This window comes from Anguilla anguilla, chromosome 8, assembly GCF_013347855.1.
Source record: "Anguilla anguilla isolate fAngAng1 chromosome 8, fAngAng1.pri, whole genome shotgun sequence".
Classification (NCBI taxonomy): domain Eukaryota; kingdom Metazoa; phylum Chordata; class Actinopteri; order Anguilliformes; family Anguillidae; genus Anguilla; species Anguilla anguilla.
In genome coordinates, this window is record NC_049208.1 from 8401366 (window position 1) to 8416722 (window position 15357).

Consider the following 15357-nt stretch of genomic DNA (forward strand, 5'->3'; position numbering starts at 1 on the left):
TTACGTCTGGGCGGAGTTTAATACAATTCCAAGGGCCCTGACCGAAAAAGGCCCTCAAAAACCTGTGCCGTAACTGTGCAGTGATAGGGTGGCCCGGGATCATGGGGCCCCAAAATCCCTGGTGGTGACCCTGTGCACCAGCACTGTACCAGAGCCTTATTTTAATGGTGCAAAATGTCGGCAAACAGTTCTAATGGAATCGGAGTAAATGGCACATGTTGTATACATGAACGTACATAAAATGATATTTTTCCAAAGTTGCTATTTTCATCCTCGTTTTTTGACGTTTGCGTTGCGTGTGTGAAACCACAGCAGGATTGGTCTTTTGCGGTGTTAATTTTTTCAAACACTGCACAGTGATATTTCAGCACAGTCTGGCGCTAAGAACCTGGTTTTACCCACCACCTGAAACGTGTGCCAGCAATACCACAGGACCTCTATAACGGCCAGTTGTTAAAAAAATAAACATTTCCTTGCTGTGCTTCTGCAGAGATTGACAAAGGTTTTATTTTGTAGAAGCCACAACCCGGTCTCCAACCATAACCGAGCACGTATCCACACATGGAAGCAAGCCAACCTCCAAAACGGAGATCTCTGAAGACCTGAAAAAGTCCATCTTGTACGCGACCATTGCTGCTGTTGTTGCCGCGGTCGCAGTGTGTGGGGCTGTGTTATTTTACTGCAGAGTTAGATGCAGGAAAAATGCACATGTGGAATCCAGAGAAGAACAAGAGATGGGGACCGGGGAGCAGGAGGAGGAGGAGAATGCTGATTCAGTGACATATTCTACTGTTGTTCACAGTAAAACAGTGAAAAATACAAACATCCAAAATCAAAGCGAAGACTCCACAGAATATGCTGCCATTAAACTTGGAATGTCATCAAATTTATAGAAATACACCTCGTACACACACACACACACACACACACAAACGCATTCACATATGCACATACACACACACCATCTGTAGCAAAGAGAGCAGTTTGTAGCAAAGAGATCATTTATATTAATGTAAACAATGTGTTTGTGAATTTCTATATTGAAATTCTATATTATTTTGTATTTTGCATCTCAGTACTTCAATGTGCTCTGCATTACAGCATGATGTTAGTTTAACTTGCAAAAATCTCTGATTTTTAATAATCGTAATGATAAAATTTTGTATTAAAAATGTATGTGTATTGATACTGTAGTATTTCTTTATATTATTGCATGTGCAACAATGGAATGGAATTATGGTATGAGCATGAATAACTAGCTTATTTAATGTATGAAATTGTTTAAATAATATATCTGTGGAGACAGAAAATCGCTAATACCAATGCATTTGTTCCATTTTTATTTCAGAAGGTATATTGGCTAGTTTGCTTATTAGCTGGACGAGTAGGCTACCCAAGTTGGTTAGCAAGCTACCAGCAAATAAGCTTGTGATAGAGATTGTTTGCTGACAAGCTCACTATATCACTATATGGACGGAGTGTGGCACAGTGGGTAAGGAACTGCGCTTGTAACCGAAAGGTCGCAGGTTCGATTCCCGGGTAAGGACACTGCCGTTGTACCCTTGAGCAAGGTACTTAACCTGCATTGCTTCAGTATATATCCAGCTGTATAAATGGATACAATGTAAAGTGCTATGTAAAAAGTTGTGTACGTCGCTCTGGATAAGAGCGTCTGCTAAATGCCTGTAATGTAATGTAATGTAATGTAATATTGTTCCAGAAATGCACATACTAAGGTTAATCAAGGAAACAGTTTTCCTATGATAATGTGAGACCAGCCACATCCTCAGATTATGAAGCGTGGGGCTTTATTTATGAAAAAAGTGTGCAAACATTGACACAAAAGCAGCTTCGTAACTTACCATTAAGTGAGTTGTGGTAATGTCCAAATCAATGAGGAAAGCTTTTACAAAGCAAATAGCCTACTATACATACCAATGTGGTGTGTGCTTATAATAAATGCCAGTGAGGTGGCTGTTTCTTTTCCATTAATCACTTGAAGCGTGCAAAAGATGATACTATGCCAATGCAGCAAGAAAATTAGCTGAGCACATTTAATATTAAGCCCTTACCTAACTTAAAAAGCCAAACACGTTGATGACTACAATTAATTTCTTTAACAAATATTATAGACCATTTAAAATCCATAAGGCCATCCCAAAGTAGATGGTTTTCAACTCCATCTAGTGTCCCTAATCTCCAAATCTGAAACTCTCTCCATGACCTCCGTGGGTACCAACCCTCTCGTTGTCTCTTTTGAGGGAATTGAGGAAACATATAACAGCGAAAAAGCATGTTGTTTGTTATAGCAAATCAGAGGTGGCATAATTGTTACAGTAGCTAAATTATTTTGGGCACCTAGCATATAATTCCCCCTACAATTGATTCAGAAATCATACTATCCCAGTGTGCACTGGGTAAGAGGCAGGATTACACCTGTGGATAGGCAGCCAACCTATCACAGGGCACACACACCATTCACTCACACGCTCATACCTATGGGCAATTTAGAGTCTCCAATTAGCCTACATGCATGTCTTTGGGTTGCGGGAGGAAACCGGAGTACCCGGAGGAAACCCATGCAGACACAGAAAGGGGCTGGGATTCGTACCCAGGACCTTTTTGCTGCGAGGGGACAGTGTTTCCCACTGCACCACCGTGCCGCCACACAAATAAGGTGCACATTTTTAATTGTAAAAACTATAATACATTTTTGTTTATTTTTATTTTATTTATTTCTGCTTTTTCATATGTGCAGTTCGAGGTACTTCCCATTTTAGGATTCACACAAGGGCAGGAAATGTGACTCATACTGTGTGTCATTGAAAACAATTGCATTAGCTTAGATAGTTTTTTGTAGAAGCAAACACTTCACACTTCCAGAGAGAGGCAGTTTGGCTCAGTGCAGCTGAATCTTCTGTTTGTATATTTGATTGGAAAGTGGACACTGAAAACCATGCTGGTGTGTTTCTGGCTGATCAGCAGACTGATTCACATGATCTCAGGTGAGTTGATCAATTTCTCTGCCCTATTGATGTTTTCAAAGAGCTTCACTCAAACCTTAAATATATGCTTGCAGTTACAGCTGTGTGTCTATGTGCTATCTATAGTCCCATAGAAGTAAAGAGAAAATGCACAGACTTCTGGGTATCATTCTCAACAGCTAAGCCTGCTCTCATTTTCTTGTGTTAAATTGAGCGCCATGTTTAATCTAGGGAGAAAACACTGTGTCCTAAGTCCTTTGTGAGCTTGTGAGTATCAACGATTAGATTGTGATTGTGTTTCAAGAGCTTGTATATAAAACGATAAAAAATCGAAAGTGAACAATAAAAGTTATTTCGTTTTTTGTTGGAAAAGGAAATTGAAATGTGTTTCTTTACTCTAAAATCAAAAGTTCCAACTCCATGACAAAACCCCAAAATGAGTGGAGTTAAGAGCATGAGTTTAACCCCCTTCCTGATTAAAATTTTCTCCAGGGTTAAATAAATATTTTGTAAAATAAATGTGATCTTTTGCACTATGCTTTGAACTCATATCTAAGAACATTAATCTGCTCTGGAAAAAGGTGTTTATCCAATATGGAAGGAGTACTGTTACTTCAGCTACTAATTGCTAATAGTTGCTACCAAGATACATTTAATGAAAGCTCCAACTACCTAATGAACGAATGGTGATTTGTACTTATTTCAAACATATTTATATTTCATTTATATGACATTTTGGAGACACTATTGTCCAGAGTGGCATACATGCCTATTTCCCTGACCATTGTGCTATACTGCCACCAGGTCTTAACAGACCACAATGGAAATAAGCCCTTGGCTTCATAGTGTTTTATTCCTTCTGATGATCTTTGGTATTTGGAGCATATCTGGTCAGAGGGGCCACATGTATTTTTAACTGATCTAACTAAAGAATTTCAATCTATCACTCAATCAATCACCGTACAGGACACTCATAATAAGTCACTCTCTGTTGCAGGCTGTTCTCTATCTGCACCCAAAGAGGTCACTGGGTACACAGGAGGCTCCGTGGTCCTGTCTTGCTACTGCACTGAGGGACAGCCAACATTGAACCCTGCCAGATGGTTTTTTAATCCAGGTCCTTCCGACACCACACTTTGGTCATATCCTAATACAGTGAACAACCGCTACAAAGACCGGGTGACTATTTCTGCTGCCCCTGGAAACCTGACTCTCCGTCTCTCAGATCTCACTCTGTCAGATGAGGGATTATACAGGTGTGAAACAGACAGGCACTTCAGAGACATCAGTCTCACAGTGAAAGGTAAATTTGACCACATTTGCCCACAGCGTGTCAAGGACGGGGTGACACTGGGTGACACAAGCGCTCTATGAGTTTTATGTAACCTTACAGTAAATGTATTTGTTTCATTGCACAAACATGCAGAATAAAAATCATTATAGAATGAGTCACGTTACTTCTGCGCCAAAGTTTAGCGGAAATTTAATCTCAAGTTTGCACAATGAGTTTTGATAAAAGACCTTAAATTTCATTTTTCAGTTTTTCAATAGATTATTTTGATACATTTAATTCATGCAGCATTTATTGATATTACGACAGAATCAAGTACAACATCCCTTCTGCAATGTTTATTGCTTCATATCTTGCTTCATAGGGGTGTCTTTAGCAACAACTAACCAATGTGTTGTAACAGGAATTCATTACTCATATCCCTTAAATTCTAATCATTACCAGCATAATTATTGTCATTATAATTATTGCCCATACAGCCTTGTAAGTTGTGAGAACCATATAACTTAAAACCATTGAACTGTATTTGAAAAAATAACAAATAAAATATGTTTATTATGTTAGAGATCATATCATATCATATTCTAATGCCTGGCATCCACATTCAGATGTTCATATATTGCTCAAAAAATTCCATATTTGTGGATTACTGCAACAGTCAGAGTGCAGGTGTTGAACTTCGTCTCCCTTGGAAACCTGTCTCTCCTCTCTCATATCACTGTGTCAGAAAGTACAGGTGTGGAGAAGACAGACAAAACAAAGACATCAGTCTCATTATAAAAGAGGCGGTAGCAGAGGTGTGGGAGGGACTAAGTGAGACACCCAATCAGGTGTGCTTATATCTCCTAATCCCACCCCCATCTTCCCCTCCCTCTCTTTCTCTTACTCTCACAGAAGGCTGTGTTCTGTCTGATTCTGAACCTATACACATCACTGGGCTCACAGGAGAATCAGTCATCCTGCCCTGTGCCTGTATTGATGTGCAGAGGAAACCTGATTGGTTCAGATGGACTACACACAAAGGAGGTCAAACCATTGTTGTATTTCCACAACTTCCTGCTAATGGCGGTCACTACAAAGACAGAGTGCAGGTGTTAGACTCCATTTCCCCTGGAAACGTGTCTCTCCGTCTCTCAGATCTCACTCTGTCAGATGGGGGTACATACAGATGTGATGCAAATGGAAATTACAGAAACATCAGTCTCACAGTTATACATAGATTTGACCAGTTGTGTTTAAAGGTTTAAATGGGCTGTGGGAACTCTTCAAATGACAACATTCTATGGGTGGGACATATTTGGCTATGGTGCTGTAGGTGAATTGAGATTTTCTGGGCCTTTCCCAGTTATATTGTACAAGAGTATTGAATAGAAGAGCAACATATACACATTTTCTATTGATTTTTTACCCACAATAAACATGCAAAAATGAGTTTTACTTCCAAAATAATCTTAGACACCAGCATAGCGTGGAGATAAGAGCATGAACCCTGAGCCGACCAGAGGAGGATGGGTTTCCCCCTTGAGCCTGGTTCCTTCCGAGGTATCTGGCACAGGGAGATTTTCCTTACCACTGTTGCTTTAGGCTTGCTCCTGTGGGGGTTAAGCCAGGCATGTCTGTGAAGTGAATTGTGACAATTGTTGTGAAATGCGCTATGTAATGAAATTTCATTGATTGATTGATTGATTGAACTGGGTTGGTCGCCATTTGAGGAGTGAATGTGTGCCTCTGTGAGTGAGTGTGGGTCTGCGTGTGTGTGCGCGTAGGTCTGTGTGTGTGTGTCAGAGGGAGTATCAATCCCCCTCCCTCCTCCTCTCTTTCACTAGATAAAATATGCAGCTTTCTTTTAGTAGTTAGTTTTGGAAAGTTGGAAGTTTTGTAACTGTTAGTTGGAATTGGGCATTTGAGTCCCTCATCTAGGTCTGGTGCTCTACACTTCAACTGTGTTATTTTTTAAATATTCTGCTGTCTTTTGGTTTTTGAAGTTTTGGCTTGGCCCAGCTTGGATTACTTTGTAACAAATAAACTGTAGTTTAGTGTCGTCTTTCATTAATTTCTTGTCTGACTCTCCATGTCTAGAACCTTTGTTAATTGTTTTAAGGTAGTTTAACCTTGTATTTTGATTATACATGAATATGTGTTGTAACTTAACTGCATGGACCCGGATGACACGCAATTCCTTGCGCCCACTCCCCCCAGTATTTTTTTTAATTTTTTGACAACATCAAACCATGTTTTTACTCCATCAGTTGTGCGCCCTTCTCTGGATATAGCGTTCACTGAACAAGTAATATCATCCCATGCATCTTTTTTTGTGTTATTTTATATCCATTACTGACGCTACTAAATATGACAGGTCGTTGGCTGTTCACTTCCTGCAGCAAAACCTCCACTTCAGAACTATTGAAGTTTTTCTTACGTTTAGAGTCCAATGCTCCACCGTCTTTAGATTTTCGTTTGGGCATTGTTGACTTCGTTCGCTCTCAACTTTTCGATTTTTGTGTCTGCAGTCTCATGCCCCTTTATGGGGATTGGCGGGGCGTTTACCTATGCTAATTAGGGACAACTGGTACGCGCTTTACACTTATGTGGACAATGGGATTCATCATTTTAAGAACACGTGCGAACAACTCTGCGGTTTAAGAACACGTCGTGAATCTGACGTAGACTTTTCTTAGGAATTTTCTCAAGAACAAATTTAAGAAAGAACTTAGGAAGATATTGGTGAATGAGGCCCAATGACGGTAAATTTATATATAGTCCGCATAGTTCCATTGCTACCATAATGTAACAAACTTTCTTGTGTCTACAACTGCAGTTTCTCGCTGCAATTACTAATATTGAATATAAAGCAAATACGCGATTTATACTGTAGTCTGCCAATATCTAAATAAATAATACGGTACTCTGCACGCAGCACGCAGGTAGCAGGGATGGCAAGTTGATATTTCGTTTTCTGTTTTTTTTTTTCAATGTCGTATTTATTATTTGAAATATGTATTATTATTCTATCTGTCTCTGAGGTGCTCTGAAATGTGCTTTCTCTACTAAGCCCAGCAATGGATTGGAATATGTGTCTGACCCTTTTTTTTTCTCAAGGAACTGCCATCAGCACATCAATGCACTGCCCCGCCTCCAATCTCCTCAGCTTTGCCACCAACTCCCCCTGCCCCCCACCCCTCCCCCGTAACTCCAACAGCAGTTCAAATAATATAGTAATAATGAAGTAATATTTTTGTTTTCTTAGTAGTTTACTATTGTTCAAAAACAAAGAATATTTTTTTATACCATAAATAAAAATTATGTTTTATTTATTTATATTTATAGTACATAGTTCTTGGGCATTAGTTACATATATATATATATATATATATATATATGTAACTAATGCCCAAGAACTATGTACTATAAATATAAATAAATAAAACATAATTTTTATTTATGGTATATCGCTATATAAATATGTTGTATAGTCAACAATGCCCAAACGAAAATCTAAAGACGGTGGAGCATTGGACTCTAAACGTAAGAAAAACTTCAATAGTTCTGAAGTGGAGGTTTTGCTGCAGGAAGTGAACAGCCAACGACCTGTCATATTTAGTAGCGTCAGTAATGGATATAAAATAACACAAAAAAAGATGCATGGGATGATATTACTTGTTCAGTGAACGCTATATCCAGAGAAGGGCGCACAACTGATGGAGTAAAAACATGGTTTGATGTTGTCAAAAAATTAAAAAAAATACTGGGGGGAGTGGGCGCAAGGAATTGCGTGTCATCCGGGTCCATGCAGTTAAGTTACAACATATATATATATATATATATACATATAATACTTGGGGCTTCTTCGTAATTATTATGAAAAAAAATTGGAAAGAAAAAAAATAAATAAATAGAATTAAAAAAAGAAGATAGTGAAAAACGGCCGAAAATCATTTTGAGTCCTAGGATTTAATTCAGACAAATTTGTGGTTTTGATCATGAACTTATCGTTTCTGATACAACCCCAGCATCTCTGTTGGATTCAAGTCAGGACTGACTAGGCCACTCCAAAACTTTTTTTTTTTTTCAGCAATTTCGATGTGGATTTGCTTGAGTGTTTTGGATCATTGACTTGCTTCAAAACCCAATTATGCTTCATTTTCAGCTCATGGACAGATGACCAGACATTCTAATTCAGAATTGTCTGTTAAAGAGCAGAATGCATGGTTCCTTCCATAATGTCAAGTTGTCCTGGTCCCCACACCATCATACTACCACCACCATGTTTGACTGTTCCTATGATGTTATTAATATGAAATGCTGTATTTGCTTCACGCCAGACATAATGGGCCCAGTGGTGTCCAAAAAGTTCTACTTTTGACTCATCTGTCCATAGAACATTATACAAAAAAGGTTTGCGAATCATCTAAATTCTTTGGATGTTCTTCTGGGATTGTTTTTGACGTCCTGGATGAGCTGTCGCTGCACGCTTGGAGAAATGTCAGCAGGCTGGACACTCCTGGAAAGATTTACCACTGTTCCAAGTATTCTCCATTTGGATATAATGGCTCTCACTGTGGTAGGGTGGAGACTCAGAGTCTTGGAAATGGCCTAGACAATCCTGAGGTTTTTTTTCAATATGGATTTTATGTCTGATTTGAAACAAGTGTTATTAGTTATCGACATTACTTTGAATAGATAGCTGGTGAATTTGTCAACCCCTCCCAAACAGTCTCCCACCCATAAGTAAACAAACACATGTGGTTAAACAAACACACATCATACTTATGCAAATGGTATCCTCGATGGTCAACAGCAATACATTAAATTTGTAATATTTACAGTAAGATTAATGTTCAAATATTGGAACATTTGAGAAGAATATTGTTGATTGAACTGAGAGTTCATTGAATAGGTCAAAGCACACCCTGTTAAATGTTGAATTCAAGCACAATACATCATTGAGTTAGTTAGCACTTGCATTCTATCAAATAAGTCAACCATCCTTCACATAGTGTTGCAAAGGGCTTGAATTAGGTGCTTCCTACAGATATGATTATAAAGAAAAAGATTTGCCTGTATTGCAACCCTTGCCAATGTATTCTTCTAAGGGCCATGGTCGAAAGAACAAATTAAATGCTTTCTTGTTTCTCTTCAGTTTTTTTTTCTCCACAGTGTCATTTCTTTCACAAACATTTTATACACACAATTAATGTTTTTTCCAAGTTACGGGATAGACTTGTATACCATTGTATTTGATATATGTTCTGTAATAACCACACACAAGTGCAATGAAACAGGATGCCAAACCAACATCTATTTATACGTGTTCAGGCAGGAAACACAGTTGAGAAATACCACCATATAACAGGCCCAGACCTGATTAGCTATCAGCTAAAATCCTGCTTTAAAAACTCAAAAAGAGATACCCTTCCAAAGAGCAAGAATCCTACTTTCCCCAGTGAACACTTTGGGGCATATCTGGGCCAGACTGTCAGTCTGAGGTGGGACAGATTGCGCATGTCTCAGTGAAAAATAGAGAAAGGAACACTGGGAGACATTAACCAGTGGATACACTAATTTGGCTAGCAATAGCTGTACAAAATGAGTATTGTACCTTACTGAACCTGTTTTTTGTAGTTGTCCTACTACCAAGACATGCACTTTTGTACGTCGCTTTTGATAAAAGCGTCTGCTAAATAAATGTAATGTAATGTAATGTAATTTGACTCTGTGATGCATGAATAGCATTAAGTGAACCGTGACTTCCTGTTTCACCACAGTGAAACAGATAGCAATGAAAGGCCACGAAACAGTCCCCTAAGATTAACATGAACATGAACTTGGAATAAGTAGAAGACTCAAAAGTCAATACACATTAATCTTTGTTGGATTTTAGAAGAATAATTATGGGCGTAAATAATTATGAAACTGTATATTTTTAGTTAGAAGTATTTTTTCCCCCTTTGGATCATATTGCACAAAATAATGTCATTTCCCTGCTTCTACAACCCATTACCTGTCGTGTTTATTTTATACAGGTAATCTTTATCATGGGTGTGAATAATTTTGGGGGGCCCTGCATTGCTCCAACTGGAGACACAGGGTCAATTGAGTAGTCACACTGGTCTTTTTGAAATAATTAAACTTTTTTGTGAAGGGGGACAGATATAGGAGATTTGGGTATTTGGTATTTTGTCCGATTTGATGTCAAAGGAAACTAAACTGGTTGTGGCTACTAGACGTGCTGTAGCTGTGAACACATTGCTTTCATTGGATTAAATGGCTTCTTTATTGACTTCTATAAGAAAAGTAAACCTGACTTGTTGAACAGTCATGTGTAAATGTCATATCCAATTATGACATATCCAAATCTTCTCCTGAGGCTTATTTACATTGTCGTTTCTCAGAAAATGTTTCATGTATTGCAACCACAGATTTGGGACACATATTTAAATAACAAGCGCAAATCCGCAATAGCTGCGACGCACACGCACATGAATCTATGTGTGCATGCATCCATGCACACATCCTCACACAAACACTCTTCTTTGGCTCATGACCAACCATTCCACAAAATCTTGTGCAAACCTGTGAATCCATTCGGGAGTTATGCACCTTTTTGTGATAGGCCACGCCCATCGCCATGCCCCCTCCTGGTCAATCGGCCTGAAAGTTACTCAGCTATACCTTCAGTCATGACCGAGCTCCATGCCAAATTTCAGCCTCCTGGGGCGACAACTGTGACCACTACGGGGTGGGACACTTTTGTGGACCAACCGACTAACCAACCAAACGACCAACATACAGAGCTATAGAGCTGCGGTCGCAGCTAAAAAACATTATACATTTCTATTTATTTTCAGAGGACAACACAAGGTGGCCTTTACCAATTTTCTTTTGAAATCTATTTATGCTTTTTGAATATGTACTGTTTCAGGTAATTCTAATTTTAGGATTCACACAGTGGCAGGAAATGTTACTCATGCAGTAACCATTGAAAAAAAATAGTGTTAGCTGAGAAAGGAGCAAATACTTCACACTTCCACACAGGCAGTTTGCATCAGTGTAACAGAATCATCTGTGAATTCATTTTGTGGAGTTTAAAACAATGAAAACCATGCTGGTGTGTGTCTGGCTAGTCAGCAGTTTGATTCACATGATCTCAGGTGAGTTGATCATTTTCTCTGTCCTATTGATGCTTTCAAAGAGCTTCACTCAAACCTTAAATATATGCTCGCAGTTACAGCTGTGTGTCTATGCGCTATCTTTAGTCCTATAGAAGTAAAGACAGAACGATGCACAGACTTCTAGGTATCGTTCTCAACAGCTAAGCCTGCTGTCATTTTCTTGTGTAAAATAAGTGTAGTGTTTAATATAGAGATAGGACACATTGCTTTAAGTCCTTTTGTGAGCTTGTAAGTATAAATTATTAGGTTGTGATAGCAATTTTGATTCAAGAGCCTGTAGATAAACTGTGCATGAATGATGAAGGTGCACTTCACTGATTTGAACCTGAAGTGCTTGGTTCTTTGGAAAAGGAAATTTTAATGTTTCAAAAATGTGTCTCTTCACTCGAAAACCAGATGTTTTTTTTCATGCATTTCAGGGTTTTGTAGTGGAGTTAGTAGTTATAGTTGCTACCCAGAAACACTTGCCAAAAGCTCCAACTACCTAATGAATAAATGATGATTTATACTTATTTCAAACATATTCATATTACATTTATATAACATTTTGGAGACACTATTGTGCAGATTGGCATGCATGCCTATTTCCCTGACCATTGTGCTATACTTCCACCAGGTCTTAATGGACCACAGTGGAAATAAGCCCTTGGCTTTATAGTGTTTTATTCCTTCTGGTGATTTTTGGTATTTGAGGCATCTCTGCTCAGAGTGGCCACATGTTTTTTTTAACTGATCTAACAAATCATTTTAATTAATCAATCACTCAATCAATCACTATACAGAAGACTCATAATAAGTCACTCTCTGTTGCAGGCTGTTCTCTATCTGCACCCAAAGAGGTCACTGGGTACACAGGAGGCTCCGTGGTCTTGCCTTGCTACTGCACTGAGGGACAGCCAATACCGAACACTGCCAGATGGCTTATTAATCCAAGTCCTTCCAGTATCATACTTTGGTTGTATCCTAATAATGTGGACAACCGATACAAAGACCGGGTGTTTATTTCTGCCACCCCAGGAAATTTGTCTCTCCGTCTCTCAGATCTCACTCTGCGAGATGGGGGTACATACAGGTGTGAAGCATCTCCAGATAGTTTCAAAGTCATCTTTCTCACAGTGAAAGGTAAATTTGACAATTTTTGCCAATAACATGTCAAGAATGGAGTGCTACTGGAACGGTTCTATGAGTTGTGTGTAACCATCCAGTAAAGGTATTTGTTTCATTCCACTAAAATGTGGAAGTACAAATCACCGTTCTGGAATGAAGTACATTGCAGTACTTCTGGGCCAAAGTTGAGTTGATCAGGCGTGTTAATATCTCCTAATCCCACCCCCTAATCTCACCTCTCTCTGCAGGGTGTGTTCTGTCTGGTTCTAAACCCATAGACATCACTGGGTTCACAGGAGGCTCAGTCGTCCTGCCCTGTGCCTGTACTGATGTGCAGAGGAAACCTGAACGGTTCAGATGGACTGCACATCCTGGAGACCAAAACACTGTTATATTTCCACAAAGTCCTGCCAGTGTCAACGATCACTACAAACACAGAGTGCAGGTGTTGGACTCCATTTCCCCTGGAAACCTGTCTCTCCGTCTCTCAGATCTCACTCTGTCAGATGAGGGAGATTACAGGTGTGAAGCAGATGGGCACTACAGAGACATCAGTCTCACAGTGGAAGGTAAATTTGACCACAATTGCCCACAGCATGTCAAGGACGGGGTGACACTGGATGACACAAGGGCTCTATGAGTTTAATGTAACTTTACATTAAATGTTTTTTTTCAATGCACTAACATGCACAATAAAAATCACCATTATGTAATGAGTCACATTACTTCTGCACCAAAGTTGAGCGGAAGTTCAATCTCAAGTTTGCACTGTAAGTTTTGATAAAGGACACCTTTTTAAACCTTAAATTTCATTTTTCAGTTTTTCAATAGATTATTTTGATACATTAATTTCATGCAGCATTTATTGATATTAGGACAGAATCAAGTACAACATCTTTTCTGCAATGTTTATTCCTTCATGTCTTGCTTCACAGGGGTGTCTTTAGCAACAACTAACCAATGTGTTGTAACAGGAATTCATTACTCATATCCCTCAAATTCTAATCGTTACCAGCGTAATTATTGTCATCATAATGATTGCCCATACAGCCTTGTAAGTTGTGAACCATATAACCTAAAACCATTGGACTGTATTTGAAAAAATAACAAATAAAATAGCTTGATATTATGTTAGAGATGATTTCATATCAGTTTCTAATGCCTGGCACCCATGCTCAGATGTTCATATTTTCATCAAAAAAGTCCAGATTTGTGGATTACTGCAACAGGCAGAGTGCAGGTGTTGAACTTTGTCTCCCTTGGAAACCTGTCTCTCCTCTCCCATATCACTGTGTCAGAAAGTACAGGTGTGGAGAAGACAGACAAAACAAAGACATCGGTCTCATTGTAATAGAGGCAGTAGTAGAGGTGTGGGAGGGACTAAGTGAGACATCCAATCAGGTGTGCTTATATTTCTTAATCCCTCCCCCATCTTCCCCTCCCTCTCTCTCTCTCTCTCTCTCTCTCTCACAGAAGGCTGTGTTCTGTCTGATTCTGAACCCATACATATCACCGGGCTCACAGGAAACTCAGTCGTCCTGCCCTGTACCTGTACTGATGTGCAGAGGAAACCTGAACGGGTCAAATGGACTGCACATCCAGGAGGCCAAAGCACTGTTATATTTCCACAAAGTCCTCCCGGTGTCAACGATCGCTACAAACACAGAGTGCAGGTTTTGGATTCTGTATCCCCTGGAAACCTGTCTCTCCGTCTCTCAGATCTCACTCTGTCAGATGGGGGATCATACAGGTGTGAAGCAGATGGGAATTACCGAAACATCAGTCTCACTGTGAAAGGTAAATTTCACCACATTTTAACCATCAAACTTTATTTGAAAAAATAACAAATAAAATTTGTTGATATTATGTTAGAGATTATTTCATATCATTTTATAATGCCAGGCATCCATGTTCAGTTGTTCTGTTATTGTTTAGATAAGTCCATGTTTGTATATTACTCTCTCTCTCTCTCTCTCTCTCTCTCTCTCTCTCTCTCTCTTTTTCAGCAGGCTGTGTTCTGTCTGATTCTGAACCCATACACATCACTGGGCGCACAGGAGACTCAGTCGTCCTGCCCTGTGCCTGTACTGATGTGCAGAGGAAACCTGAACTGGTCAAATGGATTGCACACACAGGAGGCCAAAGCACTGTTATATTTTCACAAAATCCTCCCAGTGTCAACGATCGCTACAAACACAGAGTGCAGGTGTTGGACTCCATTTCCCCTGGCAACGTGTCTCTCCGTCTCTCAGATCTCACTCTGTCAGACGGGGGTACATACAGGTGTGGTGCAGATGGGAATTACAGAAACATCAGTCTCACAGTTATACATAGATTTGACCAGTTGTGTTTAAAGGTTTAAATGGGCTGTGGGAACTCTTCAAATGACAACATTCTATGGGTGGGACATATTTGGCTGTTGTGCTCTAGGTGAATTGATTTTCTGGGCATTTCCCAGTTATATTGTACAAGAGTATTGAATATAAGAGCAACATATACACATTTTTATTGAATTTTTACCCACAATAAACATGCAAAAATGAGTTTTACTTCCAAAATAATCTTAGACACCAGCGTAGCGTGGAGATAAGAGCATGAGCCGGCCAGAGGAGGATGGGTTTCCCCCTTGAGCCTGGTTCCTTCCGAGGTATCTGCCACAGCGAGATTTTTCTTGCCACTGTTGCTTTAGGCTTGCTCCTGTAGGGGTTTAGGCCAGGGTTGTCTGTGAAGTGAATTGTGACAATTGTTATGAAATGCGCTATGTAATGAAATTTCATTGATTGATTGATTGAACTGGATTGGT

General features: G+C 39.3%; 1 protein-coding gene and 1 long non-coding RNA gene across 2 annotated transcripts in view; both read left to right on the top strand.

Annotated features, from left to right (window-relative positions):
• LOC118233915 (hemicentin-1-like) overlaps positions 1-15357 on the top strand; it is a 70333-nt gene that overhangs the window by 28905 nt on the left and 26071 nt on the right. Inside the window, exon 7 of the mRNA XM_035430030.1 lies at positions 12803-13123. Coding sequence (XP_035285921.1) covers positions 12803-13123 — 321 coding nt within the window. The remainder of the gene's footprint in view (positions 1-12802; positions 13124-15357) is intronic.
• On the top strand, positions 11320-12343 carry LOC118233923. Its single transcript, XR_004766589.1, has 2 exons — positions 11320-11426; positions 12261-12343. It is a non-coding gene; the product is annotated as an uncharacterized LOC118233923 (long non-coding RNA).